Below are 13,271 nucleotides of genomic sequence, written 5' to 3'. Positions count from 1 at the left end.
CAAAATGGAAAATCAAAAAGAACATTTTCCTCATATTTTGTTTTATTACTTCCGAAAAGGGAAAAACGCTGTGCAAGCTCATAAAAAGTTACGTCATGTATATGGCGAAGATGCTTTAAAACTGCGGCAGTGTCAAAATTGGTTTATTAAATTTCGATCTGGAGATTTTAATGTGAAAGATGCACCACGCTCAGGAAGGCCAATCGAAATTGATGATGACAAAATAAAGGCACTGATCGATTCCAATCGGCGTTTAACGACACGAGAGATTGCTGAGAATCTTAACATATCGAAATCGAGTGTTGAAAACCATTTAAAACGACTTGGATACATTAGTAAGCTCGATATTTCGGTACCACATGAGCTGAAAGAAATTCATCTCACTAAGCGCATTGACATCTGCGATTCTCTTTTGAAACGTGAGGAAAATGATCGATTTTTGAAACGTATGATAACAGGCGACGAAAAATGGATCGTCTACAACAACGTCAAACGAAAAAGATCGTGGAGCAAGCGTGATGAACCTGCTGAAAGCACTTGAAAAGCAGATATTCACCAAAGAAAGATTATGCTGTCAGTCTGGTGGGACTTTAAAGGTATTGTGTATTTTGAGCTGCTTGCAAGGAATCAAACCATTAATTCAGACGTATACTGTTGTCAACCGGATAAATTAAATGATGTCATCAAACAGAAACGTCGAGAATTGGTGAATCGCAAAGGTGTTGTGTTTCACCATGATAACGCTAGACCACGTACAAGTTTGGTCACTCGTGAAAAATTGTTGCAGCTTGGATGGGATGTGTTACCATGATGTTACCACATCCACCATATTCGCCAGACCTGGCACCATCAGATTACCATTTGTTTCGTTCTTTGCAAAACGCCTTGAATGGTAAAACCTTTACTGCTGATGAGGATATCAAATCGTTGTTGGAATTGTTTTTTGCTGAAAAAGATAAGAACTTTTTTGAGCGCGGAATCATGAAGTTGCCTGAAAAATGGCAAAAGATAATCAAACAAAATGGACAATATATTGTTTAATAAAGTTTTTGTTTCCCATGAAAAATTCGCCTTTTATTTATATAAAAAAAAACGCAATTACTTTTTGGCCAACCCAATATATTTAGTATTCGATTTTATTTTATTTATATTAATACTCGAAATATTTAAAATTCGAAAATCACGAATGAAATAGTCATGAAACTTGAATATGTAGACGCGACGCGCAACGGTCGAGTGTGCCTAGTATCGACTGCAACTTCACGCGGTTATATCGCCGAACACAGTCGATACTGTCACTGCACCTCGAGTATGCACAACTTCAGGGGGAACGGAACGGTACGGGACGCCGGGAAACGTCATTTGTTTTCACTTGTTTATATTCGGTCGCGATACGATACGATCGTGCGATCGAAGGGCACGTATCTCGCACCATGGGGAAGCGTACGAATCGATGCGTGTGCGTGACATCATCTCGTGGAGCAGCTGCTATGTGAACGGATCTATGAGAGCTGCCAGCTTCCGAACGGTAAGGAATAAAACGAGAGAAAAAAGTCGAGCGGAAACGATCGGCCGCGACGGAGATAACGCACGATAACGTTTTTATCTTTGCATCCTCGACTTTACGCAGCATACATTTCGATCGATGGCAGACACGTGTGAAGTTTGCTCGTTCGTTTTCCCCGAAGTCCCCATCGCCCCTGTTGGCAGACGAAGTAGACAATTACATGGTGAATTTGAAGGTTAGAATGTCTAATTAACTTTTGTGATTGTGTCGCGTGGAAATCTTTTTCTCTGTTCAAATGTCGTTTTTCCGATGATACGTGCAATAGTAAGGAGATTACGAGGAATAAGTAAGAAGATAGGGCAAAGGAGCTGGAAAATTGCGTTTTCTGAAAAGGTGGAATCGAGTTAGCACTGCAAATGCCATAAAAACACTTTCTATCCTTTTTCTTCTTTCAAGAAGAAAAAAGAAGGATGAAAAGTATTTTGTAGCATTTGCAATGCTAGCTGGACAACAGCCCAAGAGCTCTCTTGTTTTAAATAAATTACTGGAGAGATGATTATGCCAAAGTGTAGTTATAATCTATAATGTAATTAATATAATATAATTAATTAAGTGTAATTATAATTTCAGCTGTAATTATGATATTAAACTTAGAATCTTATGATTCAAGAAATAGATTGGCATCCATGTCTCGCATCAATATTTTCCTCATTAATTAATTTCAAAATTTGTCACGCTATATATATATATATTTTTTTCTTTCATTGCATCGAAGGTCGACGTTACGACAACGACGACGTCAGTAAACAAACATAAGGATGACGGAAGATGAGAGGCAAATTAGGATGGCCGCTGAGGCCATACTAAGTGGCTCGATCAATTCTCAGAGGAGTTCGGTCACCCAGCATAGCATAACGAGGACCCCGGATATCGTCCTCAGCGAAGACCTGATCGCAGGGGCGAGGCAGAGCGGCAGAATGTCGAATGTCCGACGTTTCTTCTGCCTCTTCGTCACGTTTGATCTCCTTCTCACAATTCTGATGTGGCTCATTTGTACAATGGTACGTTGACACGGCCGTGTCCAAGGCGTTATCTCGCTTATCCAAACAACGCGAATCAGACGATTTATCTTAATAACATAAAGACAATTTAATTCCGTGTTTTTATTTTGTGTAAACGCGTATTCCACTTACTTTAATATTTTCGAGAAAGAATCTGAATATATAATGATTGTATGTTGTAAATACAACGGTATGTTGTTTGCAGATTGCTGGCGAGAGTCTGAGCACAGCTTTTGTAGATCAGGTCATACACTATCATATAAAGACGTCTCTGTTTGACATTGTGGTGAGTATACCTTGTCGTTATTAATTAATAATTAACCCTTAACAAGGGCAAGGGGAGGGGGGGGGTCTTAGAGGCCCAGAGAACGATTATTTTCTACGATAATTCCTTTCCGTTACTTTTAAACGTTCTGTGCGCGTCGCATTAATTCTTCAGATTCTGAATAAATTGTTTTTCCTTTTGCGTTTTCCGTTTATTAAAATTTGCATTTTATTTCAAAATTTCTCTGAAACATAATGGAAGCCTCTGAGGCCCGGACTGCTCGATTACGTAATTAATAATGTTTTCTGCCCGGTTAAGGGTTAATAGTGGATTTAATAACGAAATGACGACAGTGGCATTCAGTTCGTCATAATCTTTCATTATTCATTGGGAACAGAGATTTTACGGATTTCATCTTCTCAGATGGCAGCGATTTGCAGGTTCACGGTCTTGTTGCTCTTTTATGCGCTGCTGTATCTCAATCACTGGATCATTGTAGCTGTGAGTATTACTTACTAACGGAGCATTTATTCGCGGCAAAATACATTTTCGCGATTTAATTAGTTATAATGATATTTTGAATTAAACGTGTAATGTCTGCACAATAATTTCGGCTTTATGTTTCAGATATCGACTGCGGTAACATGTGCCTTTTTAATCGCCAAAGTTTTCCTTTTTGAGGTAAGTGTTTTCGAAATATTTGGCATTACCTTCACCGTCCGTTTTATCGATTTTTAATTTTTTTTTTATGTTGTATTTTTCAGTGGACATCAGCTAACCAACCAGTATTCCAAGTTTTATTGATCGTGACGTCCTTTGTGTTATCATGGGCAGAAGCTTGGTTCTTCGACTTTCGCGTGATACCTCAGGAAACACAAGCGAGAAATTGGATTCGAAGTAAGCCGCCTTAAGGGGATCCTGGAGTCGTCTGTATTACCGGCGGAATTGGTCGATCTTACTGTACTAATTACTCTTTAATGATTGTATAGAATGAAAAATCCTTCTCCACGATTAAAGTATACAAAGAAATATACCGAGCGAAACTCGACTTTATGTTAAAAACGACAAAAAAAAATTACAGTTTTATTATCGGCTTATTGTAACGTCACCTCGTACATTAATGTTCTTAATATAAATGTTTTGCAGTTTGTGTGGCCAAAATTCGATAATCGCAAGGACGGAACAAAATGAAAGAATATGGGGAAGCTTTTAGAAATGAGTTTAGAAGCCTAGTGTAAAAGTAATTAGTGCAGAAAGATTCGTGATCATTTCGTGCCTACGTATATGCCTGTGAAATCGTGGCTGAATCAAAAATTGTGATTTTTTTCCGTTTGGAAAGTTACGTCCTGCTTTTCACATTACATTATTGTGTGTACTTTCATCGTGGAAAAGGATTTTTCATTCTGTGAATTCAATAAAAAGAAAATGCAGGAAAATCATCGATTCGCCGGTAATTCAGACGCCGCGACGGAGTTCACTGGCCACTCCAGGATCCCCTTAATGATTTAATAATTTACCGATAAATAATAATGTATAAAATATAACGTAGCGAAAATCGACATTTATATACAATACTTGCGCAAATATTTACGCAAGAAAATTAATTCAAATCGACAATAATACATGAATAGTAATAAATAAAGTCGAAATTATAATTTCATCTTTAAATCGCGAATATTTCCTTTAAATTTTCGTTAATTTGAAATTAATTTGAAAGAATGGGAGAAGAATGTGTGTCGCGATCACAGCTTTGTGAAATTTACAGACTTCCCAGATACAGAAAGATCCCCATTACTACAAGCTATCGCTACCGAGTCGCGGCAATACGCATCAGCCGCCGATCACATAAGTACCTTCTTCACGCCTATGGACTCCCCGAATCATTCCGATGACGAAGACACCTCCAGGAAGCAAGAAGGTCCGAGAAGGCTCTCAAAGTCTAGCGAATTGTTTTTGTCTCTGACGAAACTCTCACCTGAACAGGTTGGTAAAATTGATTTTCCTTCCTGCGCTTATTTATTATCGCTTTGAGACGAGATATGAAGATGGAAGTCACGCAAGCCTTCTCAAACATCATCATGAATTTTAATCGCGAAGTTAAAAATATACAGGGCGTAGCATGCATTGTTACTTAGAAAAAGAAATTTACTCAGAAGCTTATTAAAAGCGAATGAAATCGAACGAGATTTCTATTTATCTTATTCTCATTGATCTGAATCCTTCTTTTTGATTGCTTAATATGATTCAGCGTTGAATCGGGATTCCCTTTTTTCACCTAATTGCTAATCACAAATCCGTCTCGACACCATTTTCCATTTTTATAGTTACTATTTTGGCCTTGTAATCATTGTAATACGTAAACTAAGTATAATAATTTCTTTCATCTGTAATAGTGTTGTAATTTATTCTAATAAAAATATAAAATTCAAATAAATTAATAAATATATGTAAAATGATAATATATATACATAACCATTGTAGAGTACAATGATAAAAGGGAAAGGCACGTTTCGAGCTATATACATAATAATAAAAGTGTTTACTTCAGTGTTGATTAAACATTCAAAATGAAAATATAATGGAAATTTTATGTGGAGCAACAGTTGCACTTTACCAAGATCAATAGCAAATGCTTTTGTGGCATTTGTCACGTTAAAAAATAAAATAAAATCGCCAATTATAGGACGTATCTCATATAAAAGATAGTGCAAAAGTATTAAAAATCAACGAAAATATTAATTATTTTATTTCCTTTTCTCATACGAGTCACATAGATACGCAATCGTTCGGAAAGAAATCTCGCTTCTGTTCTCCTTTGTTTACGGGATTACTAATGGATTGGGAATACCAAATAGATACGAACCTTATCTCTATACAGCTATTAATTTTCTTAAATGGTTAATTTTTCCAAAGCTTTGGAGATCTTACATAAATGCTAATGCATTCCCATTTCTCAATAATAGATTATAAATAAATATGTAGGATATGTTGGTCGATAGGAATCAAGCTAGTGGGAGGGGATGGATACTCTACGGTGGTATTAAAGTGTAGAGGCATGACCGAACGACTTGTCACTTTAGTTGATCGCGTAACTTGTTTGTGCGAATAGCTAGACGTGCGATTCGTGTCCAGCATCTCTCTCTCGCCCAATTTGCGACATTAAATTTTGCTCTGCATACGAATTTCATCTCAATTAATTGTTCAGCAGAATTTAATTTATTTAATTCCGATGTTCGATTTAATACCGACGCTCGAGGTGCGTACCTTTGTGCACACAGTCATGCGTCCTTTCTTCTTGGGTGACACGATAAAGTATTTGCCTAAACCCTTAGAGGGTAATCGACGTTCAAAGGAAAAATGGAGAGAAATCTCAGCTAATGAAGTATTGCCTGTAAGTTACCTTTTCCTTACCAGTTGCCTGTTCAATTCAATTCAAAAAGTTTTATATCTATTCATCGTTATTATTAATTCATCGTTCTCATTTAACTTTTCAAATCATCTATGTTCTTACATCCTTATATAACTTTTGCGTAGATTCAAATGAATTTATCTTTTGCTCGAACTTTTACGTAAACTCGGCAAAAAGAGAAGCAAGTGAGAAATCTGATTGCGAAAACATATGTGTCCTTGATTGCAACAGAAATTCTGTATTCTTGTAGTGTGAAATTTTATATATTGCATATATATATATATATATATATATATATACTGACTATTTTATACATTGACCATTCCATTTTAATCGTGATATACATCTTTATTAACATAGTATAAATTAAAAAATTATAAATAAATTATAAATAAAAAAAGTAAAGTTTATAAATTGTAAAGAGATTGTACAAAAGTTTTCAAGACCTTACAAGTAAATTATTATTTAATTACTAATAACTTTCTCTTGTTATTGTATTATATATTACTAGCTGGCGCTCGGTATATTTGGAAAATATAAAGCATAAAGAACGTATTTTTTTGCGACGCGCACATTTTTAGAAGTTGCAAGACGATTGCACATAGTCTATGTTACTCAGGAAGATCTAAGCTATCCACCAGTGAAAGAATTTTTCAAATCGGTTTAGTAGTTTCTGAGATTACCCCGAACAATGGAACAAACTTTACCTCTTTATTATATTAGTATGATTATTTTTAACGTTGTTGTATATTAATCCTACAGATTTCTACAATGTATAAAACGTGATTCAGAGATAATGAATCATAGTGCACCTGTACACCATGACTAAATGTCCTTGTCATTCCGACAAATCGAATGTCCAAATATGTAAATTGTATAAATTTACAGTTTTCTTTTAATTATTAAATAAAATTGTTATTAATAAAAAAATTTCAATTATTAAATAATTATTATAATATAATAATAATGGATTACGAGAATAAATAATGAAAGATGCTTGATAGAAACGGTAAATGTAAATTGGAAATGTTTTTGTAATTGTAAACATAAATCGTAAATTTCGGTATGTAGTGTGATATGTATGTTTAAATATGTATGTGCTGATAAAATTGTATTTATATTGTACACGGATTTATCTCGAATTTGGTTAATTTAGCCAACTGACTTATTTCCAGCTTGTTGATAATCTGTATATCTCGATTGGATGACCTCTTGCTTAACGCCGGATTTTTTTTGGTATTACGTGACCCTATTTTAAGATTCACGTTTAAGGGGTTAGACCAGTGTGATCGACCGAAAAAAATAGGTAATATTTAAACGTGAATTGTCGGAGAAATAGAAAAGTTAGAAACTTGCGGTTTGGCACTTTACTTAAGTACATCATAAAGGTATGAAATGTGCAAAATAAAAAAAAATATTAGTTGGAATATTGTTTATTAACATATTAAGAAAAGTTGATTTTTTAAAACATAAGTAATTGGTGTCGACGATTCTGCCATATTGGATGGTCTGGAATAAAGGAAAAAATAATATTATTAAAGTATATTATATTCTCTAAGCATTGACCGAGATTTTTTCAAAAATGTTTGAAATTTGACTGGAAAACAATTTTTGAATTTTTGGTTCGTGTTTTTGCACCAAACTTGTTAATTCATTTAGTAATATTTTGCAAACCAACAATGATATTGCAAAAATCCTCGGTCAATGCTTAGAGAATACAATATACTTTAATAATATTATTTTTTCTTTAACCCCTTAATACAATTCTTTAACATGCAATTGATTTCTATTTATATACGAGAGATCTTTCTTCTTTTTGCATTTCTCAGAGTATATTGTTTTTGAAAAATTCTTTCGTTGGATAAAGAAATCGCGCGCTTCGAATTTAAGTAAGTAGCACAAATTTGACAAAGGATAGCAAGTTTTATTGATAAGTCCCCTAAGCTGTTGATTAGCGCAACCTACATTCGTACTGCACAATAGTACTTTATGACCTTACGAGTGCATACGTACCGAACTGTAATCGTACAATGTACTCAACATACTTTCGCAAGTGCAAGCATATCAGTAGGAGTCTTTATGGTAACGCGATAATAGATCAAATTTCAAAGATCAAACGCGTGCCGTTATGCAAAAAAGTTCATAAATGCCGTTTACATTTTCCCATGTTTGTAACGCTAGAAGTCGCAAAATTATGTAAATCGCTATATTTCCACTCAGATATATTTTTTAAAAGGTAACACAATTGAATCATCAAGTAGGATGTTGATCAAACATCAAGAACTTGCACGGCCGACTTTTCTTTTAGATCGATGAATACAAGACGAAGGCGTCCACGGTATTGCAAAGCTGTCACGATTTATTGACGTCGAAAGAATGGAAGATCGAAACCAGATCGGAACACGGTGACGAGGTGTCCTACATGCAGCTTCCCAAAGAGGGAAAGATCATGAAAGTTACGGTAGGTTGTGTAAACTGAAGAAAACAAAGTTTCTTGCTAATTTTTTGCTTTTTCCTAAATAATTAAAATCCCTAATCATCGTTTTTTTTTAGGCTGTCCTCGACGCACCTGCCGGCACACTGATAGACTCATTGTTTGACGATTTCGAGCACTCGCCTCAGTGGAACAATCTCGTGACGGAAGCCATGAAGCTACAGGTACAGGTTCTTGCGAATCTTCGCCTTCCTCTGTCGTAATTTAAATAAAATAAATATAACTTAATAAAATAAATATCGTATGTCATATCGGCAGTAATTTTGTTTCCAGAATATCGACGACGACACGGATATCGTTTACCAAATGACAAGCTCGTACGGCGGCGGGCTGATCACGGCGCGGGATTTTATTATCTTGAGGCACCGCGAGAAGTGCGGTGATTTTTATATCAGCGGCGGTATATCAATTCCTATGGCATCGATTCAGGTTCGCCCGAACGTGACTAGGTGAGATACACAGAGACTACATTCTTCCACCGTTTGAGTGCCGCGCGGAGCACGATCGCGCTGCTCAAAGTTCATGTCGAGTGCCACTGCATCGGGCACCGCGATGTGCAATTGACGGATCCTATCATAGCGCGTCGTCGACCCTACTAAGCATTTTCCGACTGGAAATTTTCGATATAAGATGAACAAAGTGCGAGTCGCGCTGCTTGATACTTCTCACCGCGTTTCACAAGCGCGATCGTATTTTTCATGCGATCGTGAAATGAAGCAAGCGCGATCGCGCCGCTTGATCGACACTTTTTGATAAGATTTTTGACCTGTGGCACTCTCAAACGGATAAATAAATTTACGATAGATGATGCGTGAGAAAAAATAATTATCATTTTGAATATATCTTTTTTTTAAGGGGTGAAAATGGCGTAAGCTGTTTTGCAGCGGAGGTGTTGCACGAGGAAGCTGACAAGTGCCGCTTCACCTGCATCTCGAACACGAACTTGAAAGGCTGGTTACCACAAACACTCGTAGAAAGGTCCATGGCCTCTAGTCTAATAGAGTTCATGTCGTATTTAAGGAAACATATAAATGATATGCAGAAATCGTTAGATTAGTCTCGTAAAGTCTCCGATGAGCCATTGTCTATCATCTTCTCTTGACTTTGCTACGTCAGAGTGAGTAATACCAAGATTCTCATCGTTATCGTGATGGTTTACGGGGGGGGAATGAGCATTGTGTTTCAACGGCTTGGAAAGCCAACAGTCTTTTTACGCGGATTGCGTTGGAACTTCAGTTTGCGTGACGAACGTATGAAATGTGGTGCAATATCGCAGTTCGCGGTTCTCTAGTGAAATCGTCCGAGAATTTTCTTACGAAAAAAAAAACGCGGTTGAAATGATGACGTACGTAAGATAGCTTACACACACACACACATACAATTTTACGATCTGTATCAACTCGCGTGTATTCCAGCTGCATCTGTGTGAGCGAATTGTCATTTCCGTCAGATGAGCTTAGTAAAAATGTTATCGATAACCGCCGATGTCACTGATGTAGATGCCACATTATTCATCTTATTTTTCTACTTTAGGAATGGGAAAAGATAAGCCGCTCTTCCTCATAGTTTTATTCGCAATCACACATCACACACGGACAGAATATATTACATTTGTTGTTTTAAAAATCGCGCGTGTAGCGACAGTTACGAGCTATGTATTACGTGCTTTTTGTAAGTGCCTACGAACGTTCGGTTGAGCGCATCCTTCGACGTGTACATAGTGTATCTGAAATATATATTATGACGTACGCGTGCGCTTGGCACGCGCGAGCCTGAGCACGCGAAAAAACAAGACGTAATATATTTAAACATGAAAAAAATATATATATATATTAATTTTTTATTATGTATTACATCATTGATGATTTATTCAAGCACTTGTCCCCGCTCTCTTCGATCGCGCGACTCGCATAAAAAAGCCTAACATCGACTCGATACTGTTTAATATATTTGAATTAAATGAGGCATGCGGAGTGATGAATGTCGAGTAGATGTCTAAAGATGGGTCCAGACATGTGTCGTATCACCGTATCGTATCATGATCGCGTATCACGATTAGCTTAGTGTGGACGGTGCGCCGTATCACATCTGCGTATCGTATCTGTGTATCAAAATAATACGCAGATACGATACGACCATGATCCATTCGAAGTCGGTATTTCGCCGAAACATCAAAGAAATGATGCGAGATACGGATACAGTCAGTGTGAACGCTCACCGATCCTGAGATCCTGACTCGATTCAGTCGCGTTGCTTCGTCTAGCGATCGCAAAGTTATGGCTAATCTTTTTTGAACAGGTATTACTTTCCTATATGTGGTGTCTATTTTGGAAATCTGTTTCCCCACCAAATTTATCAGGTACTCAAACTCAATGGGTGACATTCTTGTGAAGTTTTTGTACTGTCCACTAACAGATTGAAACTTTAAGTCGCGCAATAATTTTGGGCCACTGTATACTCCGCGATTCGCAAAAATTCTTTTTATCCACCACCGTCGTGATTTCCTCGGTTTCTTCAATAAATAATGAAGAAAAATGTAATTAACAGCAGCTAACTGTACAGACATTGTCTCCACAGCAGGTTAACGTGGAACGATACGTTAGATGGAAAACTAATAAAGAGATACAGATAAATGATACGGATACGGATTGAAAGCAAGGCCTCGGCGTATCATTATAACTAACGTATCCATATCATGCATGATACGCGATTATGATGCGATACGATGATACGACACATGTCTGGACCCACCTTTACGTGTGCACCCAATCGATTCCGTGTATCAACATATTCGTGTAACTAATAACAGTGCGTACATTGTTGTTCCGCATGTATCGGTATCAAGTGTGCTTCGCCCTCTCGAGACGATAAGTGTACATAATTGCGCACGTTTATTGCCAACAAGGACTCTTCTCGTGTTGATTGACATTATGTGTGGGGTGTATCGGCCGGCAGCATTGATACACTAGAATATCTGCACGGCATTGGACTCTCCGTGATTGTGCAATTTTATTATCGGCGACGCGCGCTCTCTCTCTTCTCGGTGCATTCGTACCAAGACTCCCGAGACGAAGCGGTAAATGTTTATGCGCGCGCTTCCAAGTTCAAGAAACTGTCGGCGCTGTTCGCGCTATCACCGTATACTTTTAAGCAAATTTAATCTTTTAACGCGTACGACCGACATTATGCAACTGCACCGGAGCATGACAACATGACGAGTGTTTTCAAGTGTGAGCACGTGTGTGTTGGTAGGGAGAGGATAATGCGACAGATCATAGGGTGCTGATGTTTATCGACATTTACGCATCGTCGTATTCGCGTTGTGAAAGCAGATAATAAATAAGAGAACTTGGCCTATTTTGTCATAAACATGTACACGAGATATCAATGCCCCGAGTTGCACTTTTGGTGTTAATTAAAAATGTGTTGCAAAAATCTGAGATAACACTGCACGTGACCTTACGTGCAAATAAAACTTGGAAATCGGAGAATTATTATATATTTAATGATAAATCGGTACGAGTAAAAATGTAAAGATCGAAAGTTTAATTAGCAGTTTAAACGATTCGTTGCATTATTTCGAATTATCAGTGCGGTTAGCAAATTAATTTTAAATATCGCACATGTATATATAAAATATAGCCACATGAAGTATTAATGAGCCGTTATGAAATCCATAACATTACGATAATATTATTTTTAAGCTACTCGGTATGAAAATATACATGACATACTTTTTTCGGTTTCCGTATACACGTCTGTATGATAAAATAACGTTTCCCCGTTTCTGCATTTCCGTGAATTTGGATGCATGCATTGTATTATAATTGGCAAATGACTATCAGTTTTTAATACGTATGACTCCTTGACTGTATCATAGTCAAAGGTATGACTGTGTCGCAAAGCGAGAAAGAAAACTGGGCGAAATCCCGTTGTATGCTACGCACATATATTATAATAAACATTCTGTAAAAACAACAAGTATAAATACTACTTCGTTTTATATGTTTGTAATACTGTAAACATCGAAATAGAAGTCTACATCATCCGTCGTTTATCGTCGTTTACGTGTTGCGCAATACACTGCTGCAATTCCATTCGGGAGACGCCTGCGTGATTCTATACTGTGTTAATTAGATTAATGATGACGTTTAGGTAGGATACAATAAGGATCTTAGAATAATCAAAGGTGATTTTATAAATCCGACCCCTGGCTTCGGATGTAAAGATATATTCTAGCCTGTTAGATAAATAAACGCGAAGTAAGATTGTATCTTGTTACTTTCCTAGCCGCAAACTCTTCCGTCCTGCTCGTCGATTCGAGATGACGACAGTCGCGTGGAACCAAGCCTTCCCCCGCTAAGTAAATTATTAATTAGTGCCGTTTATGAAATTTAGCGCACGAGTTACTCGAATTTTTAATTTTACACGAGTTTTACAACCAAACAACCGCGTGCGTCGCAAGTACTTGCGTTACGTGTCTTTGACTGTGCACTAAGCTTTGACACCATTAGCCGCACGATTGATTGATGCGA

General features: G+C 37.0%; 1 protein-coding gene across 2 annotated transcripts; it reads left to right on the top strand.

The window, feature by feature from the left end:
• Positions 1-1,309: 1,309 nt before the first annotated feature.
• LOC105278589 (steroidogenic acute regulatory protein-like) lies at positions 1,310-13,009 on the top strand. 2 transcript variants are annotated; one of them, XM_011337797.3, is made up of 12 exons: positions 1,310-1,528; positions 1,631-1,742; positions 2,283-2,568; positions 2,774-2,854; positions 3,257-3,334; positions 3,461-3,514; positions 3,598-3,730; positions 4,599-4,816; positions 8,551-8,703; positions 8,796-8,900; positions 9,010-9,185; positions 9,592-13,009. In XM_011337797.3, the coding sequence occupies exons 3-12, from the start codon at positions 2,326-2,328 to the stop codon at positions 9,791-9,793; spliced, it is 1,443 nt and encodes a 480-aa protein (XP_011336099.2). In that variant the 5' UTR covers positions 1,310-1,528; positions 1,631-1,742; positions 2,283-2,325; the 3' UTR covers positions 9,794-13,009. The 2 variants fall into 2 exon arrangements, with proteins under 2 accessions (XP_011336099.2, XP_011336100.2); XM_011337798.3 differs by lacking the exon at positions 1,631-1,742.
• The last annotated feature ends 262 nt before the right edge of the window (positions 13,010-13,271 follow it).

Source organism: Ooceraea biroi, chromosome 10 (genome assembly GCF_003672135.1).
Source record: "Ooceraea biroi isolate clonal line C1 chromosome 10, Obir_v5.4, whole genome shotgun sequence".
Taxonomy (NCBI): Eukaryota; Metazoa; Arthropoda; class Insecta; order Hymenoptera; family Formicidae; genus Ooceraea; species Ooceraea biroi.
This window is presented reverse-complemented; position numbering and strand designations above follow the sequence as displayed.

Bases quoted from the DNA above. Each gene is read 5' to 3' on its own strand.
- LOC105278589 (XM_011337798.3), top strand. From the start codon at position 2,326: ATGACGGAAGATGAGAGGCAAATTAGGATGGCCGCTGAGGCCATACTA. The intron at 4,817-8,550 runs GTTGGTAAAATT...CTTTTCTTTTAG, and splicing joins CGAAACTCTCACCTGAACAG to ATCGATGAATACAAGACGAA. The intron at 8,704-8,795 runs GTAGGTTGTGTA...GTTTTTTTTTAG, and splicing joins GAAAGATCATGAAAGTTACG to GCTGTCCTCGACGCACCTGC.